This window comes from Pelecanus crispus, chromosome 12, assembly GCF_030463565.1.
Source record: "Pelecanus crispus isolate bPelCri1 chromosome 12, bPelCri1.pri, whole genome shotgun sequence".
Lineage (NCBI taxonomy): Eukaryota > Metazoa > Chordata > Aves > Pelecaniformes > Pelecanidae > Pelecanus > Pelecanus crispus.
In genome coordinates, this window is record NC_134654.1 from 16,221,476 (window position 1) to 16,249,409 (window position 27,934).

A 27,934-nucleotide genomic window follows, 5' to 3' on the forward strand; every position below is an offset into this window, starting at 1 on the left:
TCCTTATGAAATGAACAGTGTGATAGAGGCATGGGGACAAGCTTTTCACTTCACTCAGAGTTGGCCCAGCCTCTGCTGGAGTCTGGTTTGATCTTCGAGTATTTCGTTTTAAGAAAGATGTTGACCTTCTGGAGACAGGTTAGAGGAGAGCAGTGAGAAGTGTCAGAAACCTAAAAACATGACTGTGAGAAGAGATTGAGGACAGGGAGAAGGGGAGGAATCTGAGGGCTTCAAGACTGAGGGGACAGGAGGGTATAATCCTCAAAAAATGTCCCCCAAAGGGGTAAGATCAATCATTTTTCTGTATCAGTAAAGGGTAAAGCAAGGTGCATCTCAAAGTACTGTAAGAAAGATTCACACCAGACATTTGGAAAATCTTTGTGACAGAGGATAGTGAAGGACTGGCATAGATTGCTTGCAGTTTCCATTGCTTGCAGTTTCCAAACAACTGAGGTTGTTTGAACTGGTCATGTGACATATGTATGAGGATTATGTCAGGAGCCTGAGTACACCAAGGGACACTGCAGCTTCTTTACTCTGGTTGCATGTCCTCAAGGCCAACACTGCTATGGTGCCACCATGAAACCTTGGATCACACCATCAGTGTGAGAAGACCTGTGAGAAGCCTCATCAAGGGATGGGTCCATACATGTGTATATATATGTGTATCAGGACACAGAACTATGGACCTTGAGAGCCTTCCAGTAGGTGACACCCTGGAACAGATAATTCAGCTGAGCTCTTCCAGTCCATGAGACATATTTTCTCTTTAAGTTTTGCTGTGCATTGATTCATGGTGATGGCCCATCTGTGACCTGTAAAAGTGGAATCCAGGGAACTTTCCAGAAATATGCAAGTACCACTTTTCAGCTGTCATCAAGGACTCATGGCCAGCTTCTGGTTCTGGCTGTGTCCCCCCCAATTTTCTGGAGAGCATCAAAGAGTGAAGAAAAAAGATGGAGAGTGTGGCTTGGCAGAACAGCCTGACTTTGCAAGGTTGTTGCAAATACAGATTTGTGGATCCTACCAACTACACCAATTTGTTGTGAATATTATTTTTTACACAGCTTTCATTAGCAGCAATTTAAGATTTATTAATATTTTTGAGAGAGATCACAGTATTAGGTTGTATAATTCTTGACAGCACTTAAGCACCAGCCAATTTAAACCAGCAATTTGATGGAATTTGTTACAATCAAGATAGCAACTTAGTTAAAGATTCAAGAATGGCAAGGTTCACTCTATTACTTACATGGAAGAAGTGCACAAAAGAAAATTCAGTTACACTCGAGTTAGAATGGTTCACAGAGGGATTGTGGATGCAGGGCATAAGGAGGACCCTCCCGTTGAGTCACAAGGTTCAGAATAGACCCCCTTGCTTTCTCTACTCCTTTCAGAGAGGAGTCTAGGTGTGGCTAGTTCCAGTCTTAGTCTCAGACTTGGTCAGTGGTTTATGTGAATAAGGATTATATATATATATATATAATATATAATCAAATTGCACTCCCCCCCGCCCACACACACACACCCCAAAGATAACCTGTGATTAAAATTTCCCTTTTTGTGAGTTTCATGAATTATTCACTTTTATGTGCTGGCATTCATCAACAGGTGGTCGGTGAACCTTGCAGAATCAGGCCTTTGAGTCCTCGCGAAATCGATGGACAATCTTTCAATCCTCACAAAATCTACCCTGAGAGGCATCCCAGCTCAGGGGGAGATACTAGGTCACACAGTCCACTGCAGTCCCGGAGAGCTCAGAAAGGTTTCCCTCTTGGATCGCTATTTACAGGATCTTGAGATGATTGGCTTTGGTCAGTATTTTACATTCTAGCCACAATTTGTGCTGAGTCATTCTGGTACACAACTCAGGGAGCAGATGGCCCAGGTGTGGACATGCAGTGCTTGATGCCCAGGTTGTTATGACCAAGATAACAGCACAATAGGGCTTATCCTGGGATCTCAGAGTGGCCCGGGGGGGGGGGGGGGGGGGGGCGGCGGCTGTACCACCACAAAGGTCCATTCTCAAAACAACCTGAACAACCTTTGCAGAAAATGCAGGAAAAATGCCAATATGAACCTAGCTGTGAAACATCTCAGGTGAAATTATGAAAATTTGGTGGGTGGCTATAAGCAACTAGAATACAAAGATTATGACTAAATCTCATTTCTGTTGCTGACCTTTCCTATCCAGCAGAGCTGTCTGTAAGAATGTACTAGTAGGAAGGACTTGAGTGCTGAAGCCATTGCTTTCTGATTCATGATACAGGTTTCACTGGGAATTTTCCAAGAAAAGGTAGCAAAGATCCAATGCATCACTCCTGAGACCACTTCTGTCATCCAACCACAAGGTGCCTGCATTTTGTGATGCTTTAGGAAGGATGCTGCAGATAAACAGAAGGATGTTTTTGCAGTGTCATGTCATGGCACTACATACTTTTTAACTCCAGGATAATTTAGATGTGGGGAAAATGCAAGGAGGAGTTTGAATGAAGACAGGGGCATAGAGTGCAGTGAGCTTGTCATCTTTTATAAAAGAAATAAGGAGGATTAAAATAACATTTTTGTGTTGAGAGGTGATTGAAGTTTGGCAAACCCGTCATGTCTTTATTTTTACCTTCGGTAGATATTTTTCTTATGAGATGAATAATTCAGGTAGTGCAGCTAAACAGAAAATAACACCTTCAGTAAGTGAAAAATACAAACCAAAACCTATGGGAAAGATGGCAAATAATCCATCATTTTCTACATTAATCCTTCTACGTAACAGTCATATTCAAATGGAGTAATTCATCCACTTATATGTCTACTTCCTGAATGATCTAATCAATCAATTCAAGCCAAATGCAGGTTTGACCACCATTCTTTCAGGAGCTGTCTTTCTCCAACTGGGGATGCTGGTTTTCCTAACAAGATTTGGGCTACCTGCAGAAAATGAAGGAAAGAAATTATGAATATTTGCAGAAACCTATATAAGCAGAACTCTTAGTACACATGGACAGTATAAGACCTTTAGAAGGTGTTTTGAAAATGCATGAGGTTGTTCCCAAGCATCAGGCATTCATACAGCTGCTCTGCTTTAACCCCGTTGCAAAAGTTCACACATGAGCTGCTTCAAACTCTACAAGCCCATGTACAGACAGACAACTGGGAAGCTGAGTTGTGGTGGGACTTTCCCATACCTCCCTGGGAACCTGTGTCCCTCAGGTTGGTGAAGCACAGCTCCAAAACGTGCAGCCCGAGCCATGGTAACAGCTGCACAGCTCAAATGCTTTGAATTACTGGAGTGTTTCTACATTTTGAATCTAATCCTAGTGCTGGTATTGAAAACATTCAGTTGAACCTGGATAGCTTTGCTGCATGCCTCGCCTGGCATCTGAAAATGATTCCCCTTCAACTATCATTAGCCTATGGACTTGGCTTGCTGAAAGCCAGTCTTTCCCACGTATGTGCACATCACTGTTGGGGACCACCACTGCCCACTGAAACCCTTGCAGCTTCTGCAAATGATGTTGTTAGGCTGTTGCCTTTCCAAAAGCAGAGGGTCTCAGGATCAATTGCACAACTGCTGAGCACTATGAACCTTTTATTTGTGGAGCCTGCTTTGCTTAAAAACAGTATAACATATTTCAGAAAAACACATCTCCTTAATTTTGCAAGTGAAATCATGGCTAATCATTAGGGTTAATCATCTCACAGATTATTAAAACTCTGAGAATATTAAATATAATTTCTTTCCAGGGTTGTCAAGTTGTGTTTACAGAGACATTTGATGTTCAGTGTGTTCCTTATAGGCCTCATTTTTTTAAGTAGAGGGTTCTTTTTTTAAAAAGCAAGATATATAAGGAGCTAAGACTGAAAGTATGAATCAGGTATAACCCAAAGACTCAAAAAGTAGGGATAGCTTTTAAAAAAAAGCTCACTTTTTTTTTTATTATGACTAAATAAATAGGTGTTAAAAGGTAAATAGGTGTTAGAAGCTCACTCTGGCAGCACTGGTTTTACTTGCACTGTATCATTTTCCACACAATTTATGTCAGTGCAGAGCATGGTAATGAGGAACTACTTTGACTTCCCTTGTCCCAGAGCTGTTCTCAAGTCAGATGACTGTGGGGCAGGATATTTTAAATTATGGAAATAGCTAAATAGTTTAAAATACAAAACAATTGTTTTTTAAAGAATAATTTCCTCTAGAGCCAAGGGGAAGAAAACATGGAGATAATATCTTCTCCTTTTTTTTAGATTTTATAAAAACTTATGAAGCAATGCTGAAACTTGTGGCCAGTTTTTCCCAGATGGTATACTTGGAATAGCTACCTTTAGTGATAAGAGCAAATGCTTTCTCTACTACACTACAACAAGCTTTTGTAAATTTATCTGGCACTAGGAGATAAATTGCATACAGTAGCAATGACACCAGACCTTTGAAGTTGTTCTTTTCACAAAAGACTCAGCCTGTCCTCTGGAGGCAGCAAGCATTGAGGAGAAACCAAGTGTATCATCTCCTCGTTGTGCCTGTCTGCCTGGGACTTCTCCCTGTTCCCCCAAGACATTATCTTTTTGCAAGGATCTGCTTTCCTTTCTGGCTCTTCATTGACTCTCTGAAGGGCAGTATGTTAAGGACACCTTGTAAGCACACCAGCAGTTGCTCGCAATGACAACTAGGATTTCTTTCTCAAAGCCAATGGCTGATACTTCCTACAGCTGCGGGGCTGGAAAGAGAGTACTTTGCATTTGTGAATGTGTGAAATTCACAGATCTGCTGACATATCAGCTCCAGTTTAAAGCTGGTTCTGACTTAGACGAGAAACTGTCAAAGAAAACCGAAGTGATAAAGCAAGTTGTTTGTGATTCAGTGAATGAAAAATCATTTTCTCTGAGAAAACAATGATCCTTGCCTTGACATGTTGTGAACAGACCTGTTTTACTGGCAAAGTCTCGTTTTGAGATAAAAACTGAAGACCCTCCTGTTTCCAGCCATCAGAGATGATTATAGCGTGGGTTGCAAAGACAGGAACTGGAGTTCTCCAGCCCTATATTATTTTGATCAATGTTTGTCTCTCTCAATTTCCATGACAACTCTAATTGACAAATGTATTCTTCGTTATGTTAACAAAAATAGCCATGCTGCACAGGTTGATGTGTAGTACCCATCTGCTGTCCCAATATACCAGTCCTGCTTTTACTCCTGCTACTTGGAAACAGTGATATATTATTGTTGGTCTAAGTTTCTTAGAAAATTTCACGGCAGTGGTGTTGAAAAACAATTAATATTCACAGAAAGATTACAAATTGAGATAGCTTTCACTGCACTGGCTTTTAAGTAGCAGCATCTCTTATTAATACCATCACTCCTAATAAATGCAAATAAAATAGTTGACTAATGAAAATTTTAGTGTTAATTTGTATAGTACAGTCTTTATACTTGCAATTAGAGCTTTCTTTATTCTGTAACATGTTGTTCAGGGAGAGAGAGACTATCATCTCTGATTACATGTCTGTCACTTAGTAAAAAGAAAGCAATTTTTTAGAGTCTCCCTTGCTAACATCAACCAAGAGACTTCTCCAAGCAGCAGCAGCTGCCAAAGTTCTGAAGTGGCATTTTAAGTAAGTCACTTCAAAAGTCAACAGTGTTAAGATGTTTTATATAAGCACTTGCACTGATGAATCCGCTGAATTCAACATTTGCAATTGTATTGTGTTCACCTATGAGAGGTGCATCAAATATATTTATTGCTGCAAGGACAAGGTTTTGACAAATCAGAATATATGGTATTGTTCCTGTGAATTTCAGTTTCTCATGTTCTATGTTCTGGTTTCTAGTTTTCCACAGAAAGCAGAATATGGCACTGAATTTAGAGCAAGTACTTCTGTCTTTGACATTTCTCCATGTTAGTGCTAATCCACACATGGAAACATCTGTTGAATCACTGCTTTGCTCACACTCTTCTTCATGAAATTCTCAGAATCCCTGGGAGTTTGCATGGAGATGGTCAGCGCCAAACTGAGTCAGCCCATGCTGTAGCTCTCAAGCGGTCTTGCAAGCACTCTGCTCTTACCTGTGCCTTTTGTGGAGGTATTGATGAAATTGTGACTTTGGGGAAGGCTGGATTTGTTGCAGAAGCATTTATAGTAATATCTACGAGTACATCTCTGCCTATAGCTCTAATTCTGGCCCTAGAGCACATGACCTGTGAGGAAAGGTGGAGGGGTTTGTCCAGCTTTGAGATGACAGAGCCAAACTCTCCTTGTGATTGGCAGTGAATGTAATAAGGATCAACCATGACAAATTGCAGGTAGGTAGGTTCAGCTTGAACATATTAAAAAAAAAAAAAAATATTCTTTACCAGAAGGATAGTGCAGCTCTACAACAGGGCACCCAGAGAGGCTGAGAGCACTTCATTTTAGAGCATTTTGGTAGAAAAAGCCATGGCTGACCTGATCCAGGGCTGGCTGTATAGGACTACAGCCCGAGCACAGGGTTGGACTAGACACCTCCAGAGGTTTCTTCCAACCATTGCTTCTGTGATGCTGTGAGTGTATATTCAACAAATGTCCTGGGTCAATGGCACCCACTGGGAACAGCTTTACAACCTCTTTCTCTCTGTCATCTACAGGCATTCCCACTGCTAAAAACGTGAACACATTTGTTATAAGGAGCCCCTTTTTCTGATGCTTTCCTTCCCTTTGTTCACTCTCTGTGTTAAAGTACATCTTCTAGCTAAATTCAGCCTATCAGAAAGATGAAAGTTGTACACTGCTCTTGTCTTCTCTTTGGGAAACCTTTCCAGAGGGAAAGCATGTCTTTCCTGCAGTTCTTAGAGCAGAGTGACCTTCAGTGTCCTCTGCTTCATTTGCAACAGCATCATTTCCAAGACAATCTCTCAGTACTTCTGTCAGGGCATTTGCATGACTTTCAAAGCCCTTTGACAAGTGTGTATTTTTTCAGTTGATCTGAACAAGGTGTGGCACCAGCATTATTCAAGGAACTTTCTCAGTTGCTTTCCATAGTGGAGCTGTCTGGGATGTAAGCTGGAGCATTAATGGTGCAGAACACCTCTGCCCATCAAGAAGCTTCTGCTTCGCTCTGAGTGTGTCCTTCTGTTTCTATAGAAAATAGCTTATTCACTGTCTTTTATACTTCACTTGTCTTTTCCACTTCATGTTCAACTGCTTACAGCTTCAGATTATGCAAAACGCTCTGAAGATGTTTGTTTCAGTGAGAATTTTGCTTGAAATCCAAAAGAACCTTACAAGCTGTGCAATACATTTTGCCACCAGTTGTATGAAAGATAATTTGGATTCTTTACTTCTCTGCATAACATTTATAGTTTCCACTTTCTAGCTACAAATTTACCTAAATTTTTATTGTAATTATCATTTATTTATTGCCTTGCTCAGCTGTTCTTTGGGGCATTCTTCAGCTACCTGTTTCTGCTACAGACTTGTAGCACCAAAAAGTTAATCTTTGTGTGCATTTGGCAAGTATAAATCTGAGTGATCTGATTTTTTACAATGGCACAGTATGGTATGCATACTTGTACAAAGAGAGCACTCACCTATTTACAGGTTGCACTATGTTTATTGAGATTTGTGGCTCCATGGTCACCATGACTACATGGTGATCTCTCGGTGTTGTGATTTCACAGAGTATGCACACAACACTGTGCAGATAGAGAGGTATATGCACAGGGGAACAGGGAGAGAAAAATAACTGCATGTGTATAAAGATGAAGATAATTAATATTCCAACTGTCAAATCCCTTAAAAAAACAGTATTGGTGAGCATGGCATGCCTGAGTCTCTATTTAGCTTTGGATACTGAGCACCTTGGATACAAAAGCACATTTTTTCCATCAGTTGTTGTGATTTTTGCTGCACAATTCTCTTTGTGTCTGTTGAAGCAGTAAGGAGGCTGTTTGCAGACTTGCAGTTCACAGGAATGCCAGCTATGTGCTCTCCTGTCAGACATGGGCTCAACATTTCCAGCTCCCATCCAAATCAGGCATTTCTGGGATAACTGACAGTAGCAAGTGCTTGTCACCTGAGATTTTTCAGTTCTGGTTTCAAAACAGGAGAGCAGATTTCTTCTCACTTTGGATTATGGAGAACTGCATTGTGGATATTGCCAAATTCTTTCATCCTTTCCTGTATTGTCACTTCCAAACTCCCATGTCTCAGCAACTGTGCTGCAGGGGAGAAGACTTGGACATCATGTATGGCTTCACTGGCTGGGGAAGGGCATTGCAGTGATGTGGGTGAAAGCATCAGGGAAGGCTGGGTTAGGTGCAGCATCATTTTAGAGCTGATGTTCTGTGGGCAGCCTTGAGACACGTTTCAGTTCAGAAGACCTTCCACAAGTATGAAAATGTCCTTAGTCATACTTTCCTGTGGCCTTGCAAATGGGCTGTGTTGATTGCTGTTCCTGTGACAATGTGCTGACAACATAGTTGGGAAAAGGAGAATGGACAGTCTGATCCTGGTGGTTTTCTGCCTGTGATTCCCAGGCTCCAGCTATGACCCTCTGGTGCAGCAAAATATGAGCAGTCAGTAACAGTAGAAAAATGGTTCAGAGGCATGTAGGATTGTTCTTCTGAAGACCTTCCTTGAATTTTTCCAGGCTCTCTCATCCATGGAGGAATTCAGAAACCTGGATCGGGATATAGAGGGGTCTGCAAAGCGGTGGAAGAAATTTGTTGAATCTGAGTGCCCCGAAAAGGAGAAGTTCCCTCAGGAATGGAAGAACAAGTCAGCTCTGCAGCGCCTGTGCATAATGAGAGCCATCCGACCCGATCGCATGACCTATGCTGTCAGGTAGGGGCACTTCTTTACTATCTCTGTCATGCTCTGGCTTACCAGGCAACTTTGGATCTGTGTTTTCTAGGGAACAGGATTGATTCAGGAATATGTTTAGATTTATTTATTATAGAATGTGAGTTCTGCAAAATGGTTTCCTATAAAGAAGTCTGCTGAATGAGTCATCTCTGAACTCTGCAAGACAGCACATTTCATTTAACTGGAATTTCTTGCTTAGGGAGATCTAACCCCAATATCACCAATGGTCATGGAACAGTATAACTAAAACTGGATGAGGAGCAGACATGCCAAGTCAGAACTGAGCATCATTATACAGGTGTTATACATCTGCTAGAGTCTTTTAATGATCAATACAACTTCTAGAGTTCACTAAGGTCAATTTTAGTTGCTAGATCCTTTATGGCTGTTCCTTAGGCACAAGAATAAAGTGTAGAAGTAAAGGAAAGTCTTATAGAGGTTTTCTCTTTTTTTTCCTTTAAAATACAAAATCTATGTGATACTAGTTCTGAAAGTTGTAGTTGTAAATTATGTAGTGAAGGTAACTAGGTGAGTCTAAACTTTATGAAGGTATGCAAAAGCAATATGCCTGTTGCAGGAGAAACTAAAGGTCTTTCACTCCATTAGGACTTGTTTTTTCCGTCTTTGTCCTAGTAGTCTATGAATTGACATTTCTGCAATGTCTCTCATGCTACTGCCTCTCAAATAGTTTATATTGCTCCACCATCTGACATGTGAGTTTATATATGGGTGCACGTAGCAGACTGTATGTATGGGTATGAACTAGATTTCTGCTTGTGTTTTAAAATTCACAGAAAAATGCAGACAAGACTGAGTGAAGTCTCCCTATGGTCAATGTTATTATGTTTTATTAAATACTACAATTTATCATAATCATACCATTCTAAACCATCTTCTTTTTTATTTCTTACTCTTTTAGGGCTGGATTCTCCATGTGTTCATTCAGCCTAAAAGATTGTTTTTCCTGTTATTGTTTAGTTTGAGTAAAATAAGCTCTTGTCTTTCTGAACTTTTAAATGCCTATTTCCTTTAAGCAAGTTTAATCCATTTCTTTCAATCAAAATGGCGGTACTCACATAGCTCAAAAATAACTAGAACATAAAGTTTCAACAACTTTCATATTTCTCTTATGAAAAGGTAAGGAAATCCAAGTTCAAAAGCTTGGCTGAATATTTTTAGGGTCTGGGCATGTAAATCTTTTCCATTTGCACAAGAGTATTTAAATGTTTTTTCATTTTGTTTTGTTTCTTATCTAGAAGTAGGTTAGAACATAAACACGTGCAAACAGTAACAGTTCACAGTGCCTTCTCCAAGACTTTGTAGATATTTGTGACTAAAATTCTTATTGAAACACAGGATAGTCAGACACTAGGTCCAAAAGACTTAAGAAGAGCTTTTGTTTAGGGAACTCTCATACCCTAAAAGCAAATGTGAAGTTATTAGTGGTAACAATGACAGTCAAAATGTGTTTGACTTCCTGCTTCCTCCTTGATAATATCATACTCCTCAAACCTTTCTTCAACCAGCAGTCTGGCTAAGACAGATACTGTTCCCTTAGTGAAGAAATTTGCTGTTCCTAAGAGGTCCACCTCTCTGGAAAATACTGAAGTCTGTTCATCTGTCCTTCTCATGTCAGCCAGTGAAGTCTGGTACTCTGATGTAGAAAGGAAAAGTGGTCTTTGGATCAAGCTTAATAGAGTCAGCATTCCTGATAGCCACAACACAGAAGGCTAATGGTCATCTGGTGTCTCATTTTCCTAAGCACTGTCAAAGCTGTGTTGTGTCTGTGACCTTTCAAAAAGTAGGGGATCTTGTAGAGCACTGGGGAGCTGCATACTCTGACCATGAGGAGTTCAGCCTCAACATCCATATTCTAGCCAGTAGTGTTTCAAGATCATGTGCATGTTAACAAATTCATTGAGTTTTAGATACCTGCAGTGTCATTGGATCCCACAAGTTGTTCTGCAGCTCTCAACTTGCAGGTCTCTTCTTTCTGTGTAACAGTTAAATCTGCTAACATTAAATACCTTACTGATGATCAATGGACATCACTACTAGTCCTAACCTTCCTGTCTCTCTGAGAGTCTTGACAAGCACTTGAGTGTATTTTAGGAGTCAAGGAGTAACTTGGTAACCTAAACACAGGTGATTAGGGGTATTTTAGATGCCCTAGAATATCCGTACCTCATTTCCAGCTGCTGTTGAGAAAGGTGCAAGACCCTTTATGTCCCATGTCATATGTGCCAGCTCCATGAGGATGGTCTAGGAAGCTCTTTGGTATATAAAATGATCCACTCTTGTACAGGCCTCTTGCATTTCCCTGTCTTGGAAGTCAGGTTTTTCAGCCACCCTTCATAGCAGATCCCTGAGGATATTTGCAGACTGTTTTATTCCCTAGGCCTAAGGAGCCATCAGGAGAAACCACTCTTACCCTGATTCACTCCATAGAGCTTAGTGGGGGGCAGTGCTCTATTGTCCATCACCAAGAACCATAATTTCCTCAAGAGGGATTTCGCAGTGTAAATACCTATCTCATTGTTCAATCTTATTGAAGAACATCAGCAAGGAGCTTCTTACAAACAAACACCTTGTGTTCCCATGTTTCCACATCAACGATGAGGTTAGATCAGTCCAGCAGCTACTAGCAAGGTATAACTTGATCATGGTAAAGTCCTTCCAAAAGCACTGGTGCTTCTGCATTGAGGGACAGACCTTTGAAACAATGTGGAATGACTAAGGACTCTGGTAACTGGCACCTCCAGTCATGGTTATGGCACTTATATGGACTCTTCAGATAAAGTATCTTAGGCAGCTGTGGCTTCATATAACTTAGAAAAGCTGTAAGCCAGTCATTTGTATTGCAGGGTATTTTTGCTTTCTGTTCTGGCACCATTTCTCAAATCCTACTTTTATGCTGTGAACCACCCCTATGAATACCTTGTTTGAAAGATGCCAAGTATAGGCACTCTTCCAGCCCTGTCTCTGAGGGCAGGCCTCCCTTTCCTGCACATGTGGTTCATTTCAAAGTCTTCAAGTCACATTAGTTGTGTTTCTGAATCTCCAAGGCATCATTTCCTAGAGCTGAGGCTTGATGTAAAACGAGAATGTTGTGACCTCATATCTGATGGACTTTTTAAAATTTTGTGGACTGAAGCTTTCCAGCAGTTCTTTGCCAAATCTTGACCCAGAACAGAAAAATCTACTTGAAAGAGGTACCAAACAAAGTGGAAGATTTTTCTTTTGCAATCTCTTAGGCATTTCTATTCCAACTGCCTTTCACTAGTTGTTGAAAGAGACTCTCAGCTCTTAGATAGAGTTTGGCTGCCTTATTCTAGTATCGTCTACCAGGTGAAAACTGGCCTATGTTTTTCTTCCCTGTGGTATTGAGCTTTTCAGAAGGCCTGAGTCATGCATCTACACTAGAAGAGTAACTGCACATTCCTGGGGTTTGAATATAGCATTCCTACCTTTGAATCAATGTTCACTGTATCGTGTTTTTCTAAAGTAGTGATTTTGGAAGCTCACCCTGGGGAAATTCAGCCTGGATGTTCTCCATGTGCTGTATTCTGTTCAGGCAGCTGCTGTGGAGCTGAATTTTTTCCTGTTCACTCAGTTGTACTTTTCCTTGTGACTCTTATGCAGAGGCTAAGCTACACATGCTAGATATTCTTAGAGGTCTTCCCTTTTATCTTTCCCCTTTATCTTTCCAGAACAAAGTGATTTTGTAAATCATCTGGACTTTTTGTGACTTTTCATGATAAATCTAAAGGAATGCTGTTTCCTCTCAAAGGCTGTATGGATTGCAAAGTACACTGCAGTTTTCTAGACAGTAGCTTAACTATTTCTTCTCTCCTGAGATACTTTTGTCAGAATCAAGCCAGTACTTGTATTAAACCTCTGAATACAGCATTAGGCTGTTTTCCCTTCTCACTTCCTTTTGTTTGTCAGATATAGGTGTGCCACGTGTCATTTTACCGCTGTAAAAAGTGCCAAACATTGCTACTGCATGATAATTCTAGAAGCCCAGCCTGCAGATCCTCTCTAAAATTATTTCATGCCCATTTTTTTCTTCAATTTTTCAGCAAAATCAAAACTAATTAATTGATTATTTGCAGGGGAATCTGTCTTTTCTGAACAACAGTGGACTCACAAAACTTTTTTCTTTCTGGCAGAGATTTTGTAGAGGAAAAGCTTGGCAGTAAGTATGTGGTAGGGAGATCCCTGGATTTTGCAACAACTTTTGAGGAATCAGGACCTGCAACCCCAATGTTTTTTATCCTGTCCCCAGGAGTCGACCCACTGAAGGATGTGGAGAAACAAGGTAAATAAATCATGTCTCTAGGCATACCACAGCATTGCTTTTTATCTTCTGCATAATTATCTTGGCATTACATTCTTGTTCTGGGTTTTTTTCCTCATCTCTTTGTAGATAGTGGAGTAATCTGTTAAAAATAGATAATTGTGAGAAGATATGTTTGGTTTTTTGGTTTTGTTTTGTTTTGTTTTTTTAAAGGTTTTTGGATTTTCATCTAAAGTTTAAATTAAACTTGTCTCTTTCCTGCATCACCTGGATTCCCAGTGTGGTTCACACTGCAACGATTTCTGAGTTGGTCTTGTATACAACCTGTAATTTACATCAGAGATACCTAATATGCTGTCAGATAGCTAAAAATAAGCAACAGCTCCCTATATCACTCTGCTGGTTAGTGGCAGAGTTTCCAGCTTTTAATTCCACCCTTTCTGAGTTGATCTTGGTGTGGATGGTTAGATGTAGTGCTGTTGGCTGGCTTCAAAGCTGGAGGAGCTTCCCTAAGGTGCCTTATTTGAGAAGGCAGTGATTTCCATTGTGCATCAACTGCTGTAGTCAGTGACTGTGCTCTATAGCTGCCAATGTGCAGAATTTGCTCTGGGTCTCAGCTCCACCATGGAAGAATTACCATTTTCAGGCTGAACATGGCAATTACAGTAGGTGTGGAAATGGGGTAACTTCTGACTGTTGAACAGAGGTAACTGCGGTCACTTCTTTTGAGACAGTTACAGTGGAGGGGCTCCATCCCTCTGGAGCAGTGGGGTCAGATGTCTTTGGGTACTGCTTTAGGGCTGCTCCAGATTACCATTCTGCTCATCAGGTGTCTTTTCTCCTTCTCCAGCAATGCACTCCACATATCTCCAAGACCATGACTTGTGGTCGAGCCCCAATGCTCCTGGCAGTATGGAGTTTAGTATATTTAAACTGTATGAATTACATATCAGACTACCATAGTAGAGCTGCTGGCTGTTTTTTTCAGCAGGCTGGTCTCCAGTAAACATCAGCAAGGCTGGCAGCCCCAGCAGAGAAACCAGTAACACTGAATTAAGCCATCATCTAGGCGAGTGGTAGAAGAATGCTGACCTATGGATTTCTTTTCCTCTCTATGATGCACCTTTTGGGTCATCCCAAAATACTGTTTGAGTCAGTCTTTACCTGCATTCCCACAAGCAGCTTTCAGAGATGTTAAAGCCCAGGGCAGCCTGAGCTACAGTCCAGATCACAGTTCTCAGTCATGGGGAGTTCCTGGGCTTTGCATTGTGTTTCGTGCTCTTTCTGGCCTAATACCAAGTCTCATTATTGTGAATTGAAGGGGATGCCTCGGAGGAAGGTCCTATCATGTGCCTGGCTTCCCTTTGGAGCCATGTCAGTGATCCTGTCTCTCACTGTGTTATTTTCTTTTACGGGAAATGAAGCACTAAAATCCAGCTATTAATGGTTTAATTAGAATTGCAAAGATGAGTATAGTTGAGCACCTGGGGTTAGTCAGCCAGAATAGTTACAGCAAGTAAAAGTGAAAAAAAAATCAAATTAAATAAAACCATTGCTCCAGTGCAGCTGCACTGGCCTTAAAGCCTGCCTTGCTGGGGTTTAGACTGGATTAATTATTTGATATTTTCTCTGCCCTTCATTAGGTTTTATTAAAGTGCAAGTCTGGCTAGATAGTTCTTGTGAATGGAAGACAGCTTCTTCCAGATGCTGCCCAGTCATGGGACCTTTCCTTGGCAACACAGGGAGGACCCTGCAGCAAACATAGCTGGTCTTGGAAAGCTTCCCCACCTCCCTGGGGCAGCCTGCCTGTACTGTCCCCTCTCCTCTCCAAGCCTGCAAGGAAGGAGGAAGGCTGACATCATCTTTGGTGAGGCAGCCAGTGCAGACTCACTGTGTATCCCTCTGCAGTCCTGTTCCTATCTGTGAAGTGGAAATAACAACTGATATTAATTTTACTATTAATCACCTGGTTTGGGGTAGCGCCCTGCCTTCTGTAAATTTGCCCCATCCCTTCTTGAGAGGCAGAGGAGGAGATTAGCAGCTCTCAAAGCTGGCAGCCACCAGGGATGGTGAGAAAGAAAACTGGAAATTGTCAAATATGGGGAGACCTGTATCCCAGAGGGGTGTTGTAGTAAGGCTAAGCAGAGATTTCGAGCAACTGGAAGAGTTTGGATGTTTGTTTTACTTATGGCCCATCTGTTACCAATCTTGTACCGTGAGCTGAATCCTAAGAGTTGCAAGGCAAATCTTTTCCTTGTTTTACTATAAAACTTGCCTGCTCTTTGCAGAAATCAGGAATTAAGGGTGCACCATCTGCATGAAGGCAAATCTGCATGCAGAGAAAAGTGTAGGCAATCCCAAGGGATCAGCACTTGGGGACATGTGTACTGACTCCCCGGCTGAGCTGAATGCATCCTACTATGATGCATGGAGCCAGTGTGGATGTTTGCCGGGCTCCTTCCCTCTGGCAGCACAAATTGGTGCTCATCTTCTGAGAAGCACACAGCAGAGACAGCTTGCTCCTTGCAGTTCCTTCTCCTGTGAGACGAGGAGCAACTGGTGTCCTCTGTCTTTGGATGACAGACAGACTCAGAAAACTCAACCAGAGATCTTTAGCCACAATCACTTAAAGGATCTGAGGCAGTGGGATGCTACAGAGAAGTCCAAAGGAGTATCACAGACTAAATGAAGAAACCCTAAATAGCTGCTGTCCTTCCTCCAGAGCAAGATAGTAAATGACATGGGTTTTGGGGTTCCCACCTTGTAGCGTGCAGAGAGGGATGTAGAAGGGACTGTAGGAGGTGGTCTGCAGTGGCTTCTGAAGCACCCCTTCCCATGGGCTCTGCTGCAGTCCACTGACCGTGGGCCTTCCCACACACGTTGTGGTGCACCCAGAGGCAACTCCACACCTGGCAAAGCCCATGATGATCCATGAGAAATCTGAAGGGCTGACTGATGTCTAGATCCAAGAAACCTGGGAGGCCTTGGTTGAGGCCATAGGAAACTCACACAGATTTCATTTCAGCTGCCTTCTCAATATTGAACGGGTTCCTAACCTTACTGCTGGTTTTAGCATGCATTGCAGGGTCCATTTCCCCACCAAACGATGTCTTGTTCAGAGCCTATTTAATCAGCAGGAAATTATTTTAATTTCCTATCACTGTAAAATATGTTTTTACACAAGGTTGCAGGGGAATAATGTTCTTTAAACAAGCACTTTGTAATAATGTACCTTTGTGTTGATGCAGCTCTGTAATTAAAAGTAGTTTGGAAGAAGCCACTGCTGTTTTCAGTGCTTTGGCAAGGAATGTGTGAGAGACAAGATAACTATTATAAGAAGTGCAATAGCTCTTTTGTGAGGGTTTTTGATAAGACTGAACTCTGCCTTGCTGCTGCTGTGTGAGCTCAGCTGTGCTGCATGCCATTCCAGGTAAAAATGCTGAACATCACTCTTTTTTTTTCTTTTAGGGAAGAAACTTGGTTATACATTTAACAACAGGAATTTCCACAATGTTTCCCTTGGACAAGGTCAAGAGGTAGTTGCTGAACAAGCTCTAGATGTGGCTGCGAAGGAGGGTCACTGGGTCATCCTTCAGGTATGGTGTCTTTGGAAACAGTCCTGCTGTTCTCCCAAGTTACCTGATGCTGATCACCTTAGAGAGGGCAGTCTGTTGTTCTTATCTGGTGAGAGATGGGACAAGGTGTCATCTGTGTGTCCAAAGCAGCCACCTTCTAACTGTTTCTTGCTACTATCTGTTGCTTTTTTTGGGCATTGTTGTTTTGGTTTTCTTGCTTTTTGAGCCTTCTGTAGGGTGTGTATTTGTAGGGAGTCCTCTGAGGGAAGGTTGTGCTACACTTTCCCATGCTTTTATTTGCTTCATGAATAAAGAGCTTTGTTCTTAAGAGCTGTTAGACTAGTTCTCTTACTGCCACTCAAAACTTACCATGTATTTAAATGAGCAATGAGAACATGCACACCACTGTAGGAAAGGCAGAGGCTATCTAGAGTGGTGCCGATTTTTTTATGGATCCCAAAGCAGGTAAATGTTTGAAGTTCTTATCACAAGTCGGGAAAATGTTTCAGAGCCTTTTAGGGTGTGAAGGGCGCTCTGTCTTTGTGAAATGCTCTCTGGAGCCACTTACACAGTGAGTGCTTGGGTTTGCTAATATGCAGGGTCAGTGATGCCAGCTCTCATTACAAATCTTGGGAACCCCTCTGATTTCCTTGATGTGGATTTTATAAACGTTTATTAGCACTGAATTGTTTGGATAAAATTAGATTAAGACAAAACTTTGAGTTCTGATCTGAGCCTACAGGCCTGATTTTGGACTTAAATTAAATGCCATTGATATTTTCATCTTAATTTTTGCTTTTTTTGGAAGGTTCCTCTAAGATAGACAATGCTGAGCTTTTCAAGAACTTTTAATACAGATGGCTGCAATACTGTCATCTGCCTTTGAGATGGTGAAGAAGAAAATATGCAGCTTTTTGAGACATATTCCATTCAGTAATGCAAAGTGAAGGGTTCTTTTCTACAAAGATGGTTAGATCCTATAAAGGATCTGTTAGCAATGTCAGCTTCCGTGTCTGTTGCTTCAGTGCTAGCAGATGAGTACTGTGGGCCTGAAGTATTTTTATTTCATCCATTCATATCTTCTCTAGTGGTCAGAGCAATCAGTAAGAGGTCTCAGCAGACACTGAAGGTTAAATCAGAAGAGCTGCGGAAATTAGATTTATATGAAAGAATGATTTTGATGTTTGGGCTAACTGGTTTTCCAGCAACACATGCTAAGTGTGACTATCTGTGGTGGCACAGAGCAGACAGGTTCCTCTGTGAGCTTAGAGAAGAGCTTAATTCAGCTGCCCACTAACAGGTTTTGATGCAAACTGCAGGGGGAAAACTCTGGTCACAGCAGCGGCCACTGGGACAGGCTGCCTGGTGCCAGTGTTGGGTCTTCTTGTGGTTTAACCCAGTGGGCAGCTAAACACCACACAGCTGTTTGCTCACTCACTGCCCCCAGTGGGATGGGGGAGAGAATCAGGAAAAAAAAAGTAAAATTTGTGGGCTGAGATAAAGACAGTTTAATAGGACAGAAAAGGAAGGGAAAATAATAACAACAACAACAACAATAATAGGATATACAAAAGAAGTGATGCACAATACAATTGCTCACCAACTGCCAACCAATGCTCAGCCAGTTCCCAAGCAGCAGTCACTGCCCCCCTGCCAACTCCCCCCACTTTATATACTGAGCATGATGTCATATGGTAGGGAATATCCCCTTGGCCAGTTTGGGTCAGCTGTCCTGGCTGTGTCCTCTCCAAGCTTCTTGCTGGCAGGGCATGAGAAGCTGAAAAGTCCTTGACTAGTGTGAGCAGTACTTGGCAACAACTAAAATATCTGTGTGTTATCAGCATTATTCTCACCCTTAATCCAAAACACAGCACTATACCAGCTACTAGGAAGAGAATTAACTCTATCCTAGCCAAAACCAGGACAGTATGCACCCCTTATTCTATACCATCTATGTCATGCACAGGTCCCACACTTTCCAATATGTCCCAATTAATCACCACCACCTTTCCTGTCTTTTGATATATACACACAAGTATCATTCCCTTAGTCTGTGGGCTATCCCTATAAAATATTCGTTGAGTTCATTTAGCCCATGACTTTGGGCTCCATCTGTCATAACAGTCCTTCAGGGCAGAAGAGATGGAGTGTGGAGTGGGACTGTTGCATGCTGAAGCCAGTCCTGGTTCCATTATCACTGTGCTTCTCCGGTTCTATCATCGCTGCACTTTGTTCAGTTTCATCAAAGTTCATTCTTCATTAATCTAGGTCATTCTTACTGTAATACCACCAAGGCGAAGGGCTCCGGAGTGGAGGAGCATGCCGGGGGACCCTTCCTAAGGCGGCAAAACCGCGGAGGCAAAAGCACAGGGAGAGAGAGGGCACCCCCGCCCCCGCGCAGAGCGGGAAGGAGGGAGCCGCTGGCGAGCGGCAGCGCTGGCTCAGCATGGGCGAGGACAGGAGTGACGGTGGCCGAGCCCCCTCACGTACAAAAGCAGCCCCCAGGGAGCGCGGACAGGATGGACAAACAGGGTGGGGCGTGTCAGAAGGGCGGGGTGGGGCGGGGCAGTTTGCACAGGCAATGTGTGCAGGGAAGGCAAAGTCTCTCTCCCAGTTCAAGAGGTATGTTCAGTTGGTGAGAGAGAGCCTAGGCATGGCCATGGCATCCACCCAGCAGAAGGCTATATCCTCTGCGCTAGCCAGAAAGGATGTATCAACCCTGACTGAGCTCCCAGGGAAACACACAGCCAGCCAGGTCTCTGGCTGCAGGGAGTGCCACCAGCTTGCACTGGGAACAGATGGCAGTGGAGGGAACAGCTGTGTGCGCTGTGATCAGGTGGACTGTCTACTCGGCCTGGTAGCAGAGCTAAGAGAGGAAGTAGATAGGCTATGGAGCATCAGGGAGTCTGATAGACTGGTGGAACCACGCTCTGACCTCCCAGAAACCTGAACAGGGACAGCCATCACAGAAAGCCCGTGATCAAAGGGATCCAGTACCCTCCCCGCACCAGGACGTAGGCAGGGTCTTAGAGGGAAGTGGAAACAAGTCCACAATCGGGGCGGCAAGCGAACCCTTTCCTTGCCCACCATGACTCCCCAGGTGCCTCTGCACAATAGGTTTGAGGCTCTAGATGTGGAGGACCAGTCAGTGGATGATGTGGGTGTCGATCCATCTACACCAGAGGAGTCGCCAAGACCAGAAAGACCTGCCCCCCATATTACTACTGCCTCCACAAGGAAGAAAAGATGGGCCATAGTTGTAGGAGACTCCCTTCTGAGGGGAACGGAGGGTCCAATATGCCAGGCAGACCCTCCTCATAGGCAAGTTTGCTGCCTCCCAGGAGCCCGGGTCAGAGATATCACTATGAAACATCCCAGCCTGCTACAGCCCTCGGACTACTACCCATTACTGCTGTTCCGCAAGGGTGGTGATGAAGTTGCAGTGTGTAGCCCGAGGGTGATTAAAAGAGACTTCAGGGCCTTGGGACAGGTAGTGAGGGAATCTGGGGCACAGGTTATTTTTTCCTCCCTCCTTCCACTTGTGGGAGGTGACATTGGTAGGAACAGGCAGACCCAATCTATTAATACATGGCTCTGTGGCTGGTGCCATCATCACAACTTTGGGTTTTTTGACAATAGGATGGCCTACACAGCACCAGGCTTGCTGGCATCAAATGGGAGCCACCTTTCTCAAAGGGGAAAGAAAGTCTTTGCTCAGGAGCTTGCAGGACTCATTGACAGGGCTTTAAACTAGGTGTGAAAGGGGACAGGGAACATCGCAGGCTTGCCTGTGACAAGCTGTGGGATGGTACACAATGGTTAGAGGGATGGGGTGCTACTTTGAGACCTCAACCTGTTGCCCAGAGGCATGCTAAGAACATTGCAGCACAGTCGAAGTCTTGCGGAGACGAGCTGGGCGCTCCCGAGGTAGCAGGAGCCAACAAGGAAGCTTCCGTGAAACACCTCAAGGGAAACAAGGGGTGTTCCGCTAAGAAGGCGACACGGCCAACAGCCCAGATGAAATGCCTCTACACGAATGCACACATCATGGGGAACAAACAGGAGGAGTTGGAAGCTACCATGCTACTAGAAAGCTATAACCTAATTGCCATAACTGAAACTTGGTGGGACGAATCCCATGACTGGACTGTGGCTATTGATGGCTGGAATGTGGCTATTGATGGCTACAGGCTGTTCAGAAGGGACAGGCGAGGAAGGAGGGGTGGAGGCATCACCCTCTGCATAAAGAAATTGATACAGTGTGAAGAGCTGTCCCTGAAGAATAGCCACGAGCAGGTCAAAAGCTTATGGGTAAGAATCAGAGACAGAGGCAACAAAGAGATCCTTGTGGCTGGTGTCTACTGCAGGCTGCCTGATCAAGGAGAGCCTACTGACGAAGCCCTCTTCCTCCAGCTCCAGGAGGCTTTGCACTTGCAGACTGTCGTCCTCCTGGGGGACTTCAGCCACCCTGACATCTGCTGGAAAAGTAACACATAACTCTATGGGACCTGATGAGATGCATCCCAGAGTTCTGAAGGAATTGGCTGATGTAGTTGCCAAGCCACTCTCCATAATATTTGAAAGTCATGGCAGTCAGGTGAAGTCCCTGGTGACTGGAAGAAGGGAAACATTGTGCCCATTTTTAAAAAGGGAAGAAAGGAGGACCCTGGGAACTAGTGACCTGTCAGCCCCACCTCTGTGCCTGGGAAGATCATGGAACAGATCCTCCTAGAAGCTATGCTCAAGCACATGGAGGACAGGGAGGTGATTCGAGACAGCCAGCATGGCTTCACCAAAGGCAAGTCATAGAATCATAGAATCGTAGAATGTTTTGGGTTGGAAGGGACCTTTAGAGGTCATCTAGCCCAACCCCCCTACACTGAACAGGGACAGCTTTAACTAGATCAGGTTGCTCAGAGCCCCATCCAACCTGACCTTGAGTGTTGCCAGGGATGGGGCCTCTACCACCTCTCTGGGAAACCTGTTCCAGTGCTTGACCACCCTCATTGTAAAAAACTTCTTTCTAATGTCTAGTCTAAATCTATTCTTCTTTAGTTTAAATCTGTTATTCCTTGTCCTGTCACAACAGGCATTGCTAAAAAGATTGCCCCCATCCTTCCTATAGGCCCCCTTTAAGTACTGAAAGGCTGCAAGAAGGTCTCCCCGCAGCCTTCTCTTCTCCAGGCTGAACGACTCCCACTCTTTCAGCCTGTCCTCGTAGGGGAGGTGCTCCAGCCCTCAGATCATTTTGGTGACCCTCCTCTGGACCCACTCCAGCAGGTCCATGTCCTTCTTGCGCTGAGGGCTCCAGAGCTGGACGCAGTACTCCAGGTGGGGTCTCACCAGAGCAGAGTAGAGAGGCACAATCACCTCCCTTGACCTGCTGGCCACGCTTCTTTTAATGCAGCCCAGGATACAGTTGGTTTTCTGGGTTGCAAGTGCACATTGTTGGCTCATGTCCAGCTTTTGATCCACCAGTACCCCCAAGTCCTTCTCCGCAGTGCTGCTCTCAATCCCTTCATCCCCGAGCCTGTATTGATATCGGGGGTTGCCTCATCCCAGGTGCAGGACCTTGCACTTGGCCTTGTTGAACCTGAAGTCCTGCCTGACTAACCTAGTGGCTTTCTATGAAGGAGTGCCTGCATCAGTGGACAAGGGAAAAGCAATGGATGTCATCTATTTGGACTTCTGTAAAGCCTTTGACACAGTCCCTACAACATCCTTCTGTCTAAATTGGCGAGATGCGGATTTGATGGGTGGACTGTTCAGCGGATAAGGAATTAGTTGGATGGTCGCATCCAGAGGATAATGGTCAACAGCTCGATGTCCAAATGGAGACCAGTAACAAGTGGAGTCCCTCAGGGGTCTGTACTGGGACCGGTGCTGTTTAGTATCTTCATCAGTGACATAGACAGTGGGATCGAGTGCACCCTCAGCAAGTTTGGAGACAACACCAAGCTGAGTGGCACAGTTGACATGCCAGAAGGACGAGATGTCATCCAAAGGGACCTGGACAAGCTGGAGAGGTGGGCCTCTGTGAACCTTATGAGGTTCAACAAGGCCAAGTTCAAGGTCCTGCATCTGGGTCATGGCAAGCCCTGATATCAGTACAGTCTGGGGGATGAAGGGATTGAGAGCAGCCCTGCGGAGAAGGACTTGGGGGTACTGGTGGATGAAAAGCTGAACATGAACCAACAATGTGCGCTTGCAGCCCAGAAGGCCAACCGTATTCTGTATTATCACAAAATCACCATTTCCTCAAGAGCCTTTTTGTTGACAGGTGGATTTGGACCTGCCTTTTAGGTAAGCTCTTTTTGTAATAATGTTGTCCACAGTCTAGACAGTAGTAGAAGATTTAAGGAAAAGGCTGCATGCACAAATGCTTGGTGGTAGCTGTAATGCAGCTTACAGAGCAGGTCAAATCAAGGCTCATTCCTTTGGTGACCCTCAGCAGCATGTTTCCCTATAGATCTGATCATAGGGGCTGTGAAGCTGCTGCACCATACCTGGTTAACATGTTGATTGATCATTACCAGACAGAAGCAGAAGTGGATACTAAATCTGTGAGAGCAGTTTTTAAATCTGTATTCAGACTGCAAAGGTTTGGTCGCTGGTTAGGTCAGACTCAAAGGGCTGTTAACAACAGTTCAAATGGTCTTTGTTTCCATGAGAAAGAAATTGAGACAAAGAGAAGAACCAAAAGTTTCTTTTATAGCAGGTTTTGTCAAATATGCATTCCCACTGCAGTGGCACTCTGAAAATCCACAAAAAACATCAGAAAAAATGCAAATGGAAACAAATGCACATATTAGTAGCTCATCCCTCCCCCCCACCCTTAATGTTTCTCTCAGGTTAGAAGAAAAATTTTAATAGTTTTTGTATTCTTGTTGATAAGGTTGGGAGAAATGCAGGTTCTGCCAAGTCACAAGCTGTGGGATACTCTGTGGGTCATTAAATCAGAAAACAGATTTCCTTTTCAAGAATTTTCAAATGCTATATATTACTTTTGCCCTGAGCAAACAAACTTTCTTCTTTTTTTTCAAGATGTGAGATGGAGTTACATTTGAGTATTTGGCTGATGGAAAGTAGCTCATTTCACAAAGGCTTGTGGTGTCTCATTTGGAAGGGATTAACCAGCTCTGGCAGGGAAGGAAAAGCACTTCCCATCCTGTAGGTTCACACAGGTACTTTTCTGAGAGGCAGATGGGCAGAGCACAGCATTGGCATTCATACAAGCAGCGTCTCTAGCAGTTTAAGTGCAGAAACCTGGAGGTCCTGGGCATTGCACAAAAGGCAGGAGGAGATTTGGCAGTTGGGCTGAACATTTATTTAAAGCCTGTTCTCTCTCTTGGGTTTCTCAGAAATATGTGAGTGGTGCCCAGCAGCTGCAGCAGTGTGACCCCCTGACAAGCGTGATCTTAGATCCCAACTAAATCATACTGGCCTGTGATGCCAGCATCTCAGTGCTGCAGCAGTGCCTCTTGTGGCTCTCCAGGGTGGGTGGCTGGCATCTCTTGGGCCTTCTGTTGGTTCCTCTGCATTGCTCACATCCCCAGCTGTCTCTTTGAGGCTGGATAAATGGAGAAGTTGTCCAGACTAGGACATTATCCTAGGACAGGGTGGCAGGCTAACACAGGGCTGTGGGAGTTTGGTGGTGTACACATACAAAGTTTCATGCAAACACCAGGCACCACCTTCTCCTCCATAGCCTTCCATTCACTTGAAGGAGTAGCATTCAGTTTTAAAGTGGAGGTAGAGCTAATTGCCAATTTGTTACTCGTGGCAAGTTCTGTAGCCTTGGAGGTAGGAAGCAGCTCAGTACCACAGCTAGGAGATGGTCTGAGGGTGCAGCAGGGCTCTGCCTTCTGCAGCTGACACTGGATGGAAGCTTCCTATGATGAAGATCTTTTCACCCTGTGTAAAAACCCACACACGTAGTTGAATAATCTCTCACCTCCCATTATGCAGCTATATTGGAAGATGAACCCTGATGCCAGCAGGCCCAGCAGGCAGGGCTGTGCCGTTCCAGTAACAGCATCTTTCCAAGTTGCTCATTGTGATTCCCTGGTCCCTTCCTGGAATATTTTGGCTGGGAGAGTCTCAGTGCCAGCTCTTTTCCAAGGTTGAAAGACATGCTGTCCTTGACGGCTGGCTGTTTGAAACACCCACACAAATGAACTTTTCTTGAAAACAAGATTTATTAAAAATAGGAGGAAAATCAGATCAAAGAGCATGATGTGCTCAACTCAAAGGGCCAGATAATCTGTATCCCAGAATATTAAAACTCTTGTAGAAGAAACTGCAAGTCCATTGCAAGTCTTTGTAATGAATCTGTCAAATCAGAGGGTGCCATCTGACTATCAATTAACAGATTCTTTAGCATCTGTATTTAGAACAGTGGGAAAATATTGGAGCAAATGAATTCATCTAAACTCAACAGTATGCAAAGTTTCAGAACAAACTTTGAAGGACAAAATAAGTAAAGAATTGTAGGTAAATGTACCAAATGTAATAAGAATTTGCTAAAGATTGATCAGGTCTATTTGATACTTTGCACTGTGAAGGTAACTGCAGTTCTAGAGGAAATAGAGCAGCTGTAATCAATGTGGACTGTAGTAGACCTGCAGAGATGGTGCTGCACAGGAGTGTATTAGGGAAGCTGCAGAAGTTGAATGTTGCTAGTAGAACTCCTGATGAACAGTCATGGGGCCAGTCTTACTTTAGACATGACCTTGGTTTAAAAAAATGAGTACGTGTTAATGGCTTTGCACTGACACATTATTAAGAGAGGTGTTGTCAATAGAGAAGAAGATCTAAATGTGATACAGGAAGACTGAAGCAGCCTGTAGGTCTGGAGTTGTTGGAATGGGATGAAATTTAATAGAACAGTGCAAGAACATGTGCTCACGACTAATAGCAAAGAGAAAAAGAGCTGCTTCAGGTAGGACACATTCCTGCAATGAAAACAGCAGGTACAAACTGGAAGTGGAAAGTTCTTTGGCTGCCTGAGCAGTGAAGGTCCAGCACAGCCTCCCCAGCGGTGTGGTGGCAAAGCTTTAAATGTTCTTAAGAGGATATCTAATAAATTTATGTGTGGGGTCTTGGCATGAATGTTATGTCTTATTTCCTGTCTTTCCTGCTGTCCAGATTTTGTAGGCACTTCACGTCATAGTGTCTGCTGCTTTAACTGAATGAAAATAGGTAATACCAGTGTGGGAATTCATGGGAGATCACACAAACATTAGGCAAGGTGAGAACAGAATAAACCCAATTTATATGATGTGCCTGTTTTAAACTGGGTTCCTGTGAATAGTTGTGGGTACTGAAAGAATGATTAATCTTACCTCCAGTCCTAGGTAGAAAGGGTCTCTGCTGAAAGATCTTCTGTTCTTTTCTCTGGGTGCACTATAGGAAGCAAAGATAACCAACTGAGTCTATAAACGTTTTGACAGATGAAGCGTGGGGGAAAAAAAAAATCTCCTGTGTTAGGGTATCCATGTGGAGAGCCTGTCTTCTCACACATTCCTGTTTGCCTTGGTAGGAATCACATCCAGCTGCACTGAGGGGAGCTTCAGCATCTCACACACAGCATGGGGAACAAACAGGAATTACAGATCTGCATGCAGTATTAGGACTACAGTGTCATTGGGTTCCCAGAGATGTGCCCCAGCACATGTGACTGAGTGCTGCCATGCACGTAGAGCAGCAGGAATGCCTGGGTCTCTGCCTGGAGATGGGTGATGAACCAGCTGAGAACTTACGGGTCAGGATTAGTTGGCAGATCAATCTGGCTGAGGTTGTGGTGGGTTTCTGCTACAGACCACCTGATCAGGAAGAGGAAGTAGATGAGGCTGTGTTCAGATAACTGAAGGAAGCCTCACTTTCACAGACCATGCTCCTCATGGTGGGGCTTCAACCACCCTAATATCTGCTGGTGGGATAACACAGCAGGGCACAGGCAATCCAGAAGGTTTCTGGAGTGCATTGATGACAAAGTTTGACACAGGAGGAGCTGATGAGGGGAGATTCTCTGCTGGACCTGATGCACACAAACAAGGAAAACTGGTTGATGAGGTGGTCAGGAGCAGCCTTGGCTGCAGTGACCATGAAATGATGGAGTTTAGGATTCTGAGAGGAGGGAACAAAGCAAAAAGGAAGATCACAAGCCTGGATTTCAGGAGAGCAGACTTTGGCCATTTCAGGGATCTGCTTGGAAGAATCCTATGGGATATGGTCCTGGAAATAAGAGGGGTCCAGGAGGCTCAGTGATATTTAGGGATCACCTCCTCTAAGCCTGAGAATGGTTCATCATCAGCATGAAGTCCAGCTGGAGGCCATTCACTAGTGGTATACCCCACAGGTTGGTACTGGTCCTATACAGTTAAACACCTTCGTTAATGTCTGGATGATGGGACAGAGTGCACTCCCATCAAGTTTGCAGATAATGTAAAAATGTTGAGAAGTGATTGATAGACTAGATGGGTGTCCTGCCATTCAGAGGGACATAGACAGGCTGGAGAGTTGGTCTGGTAGGAACTTCATGATATCCAATAAAAAGAAAAGTCAAGTCCTGCACCTGAGGAGGAATAACCCCATGCACCAGTATACTCTGGGGACCAACTGCCTGGAAAGCAGCTTTGCAGGAAAAGGACTCGGGAGTCCCAGTGCACAACATGCTGAACATGAGCCAGCAGTGTGCCCTTGCAGGAAAGGTGGTCACCAGTGCCCTGGGCTGCATTAGGAAGAGTATTGCTGGGAGGTCAGGGAGGTGGTCCTTCACGCTGCTCAGCTCTGGTGAGACACATCTGGCATGCTGGGTCCAGTGCTGGGGATTGTTCAAGCCTCAAGAAGAGACAACTTGGGGATTTTATCAATCATCAACACTTGATGGTAGGGAGTAAAGACTAGACTCTTCTAGTGATAGGACGAGGGGTGATGGGGACAACTTGAAATACAGGAAATTCCATTTAAACATAAGTACAATCTTTTTTACTGTGCAGGTGGTCAAACACTGGAGGAAGTGTGGAGTCTCCATCCTTGGAGAAGTCAAAACCCCAGCTGAGCATGGTCCTGGGCAACCTGCTCTACCTGACCCTGCTTTGAGCAGATGATCCCCAGAGACGTCTCCAGTCTCAGTGGTTCTGTGATCTCTGTTTGCCCACTGCCACGTTAGCCATGAATATGGTTTCTCTGATGCATGTAGTCTCCCTTGTGTAGGGAGGAA

General features: G+C 43.9%; 1 protein-coding gene across 1 annotated transcript in view; it reads left to right on the top strand.

The window, feature by feature from the left end:
• DNAH9 (dynein axonemal heavy chain 9) overlaps nt 1-27,934 on the top strand; it is a 228,024-nt gene that overhangs the window by 159,776 nt on the left and 40,314 nt on the right. The window contains exons 60-62 of the mRNA XM_075720144.1: nt 8,621-8,814; nt 13,008-13,156; nt 16,604-16,731. Of these exons, the coding sequence (XP_075576259.1) occupies nt 8,621-8,814; nt 13,008-13,156; nt 16,604-16,731 (471 nt within the window). The remainder of the gene's footprint in view (nt 1-8,620; nt 8,815-13,007; nt 13,157-16,603; nt 16,732-27,934) is intronic.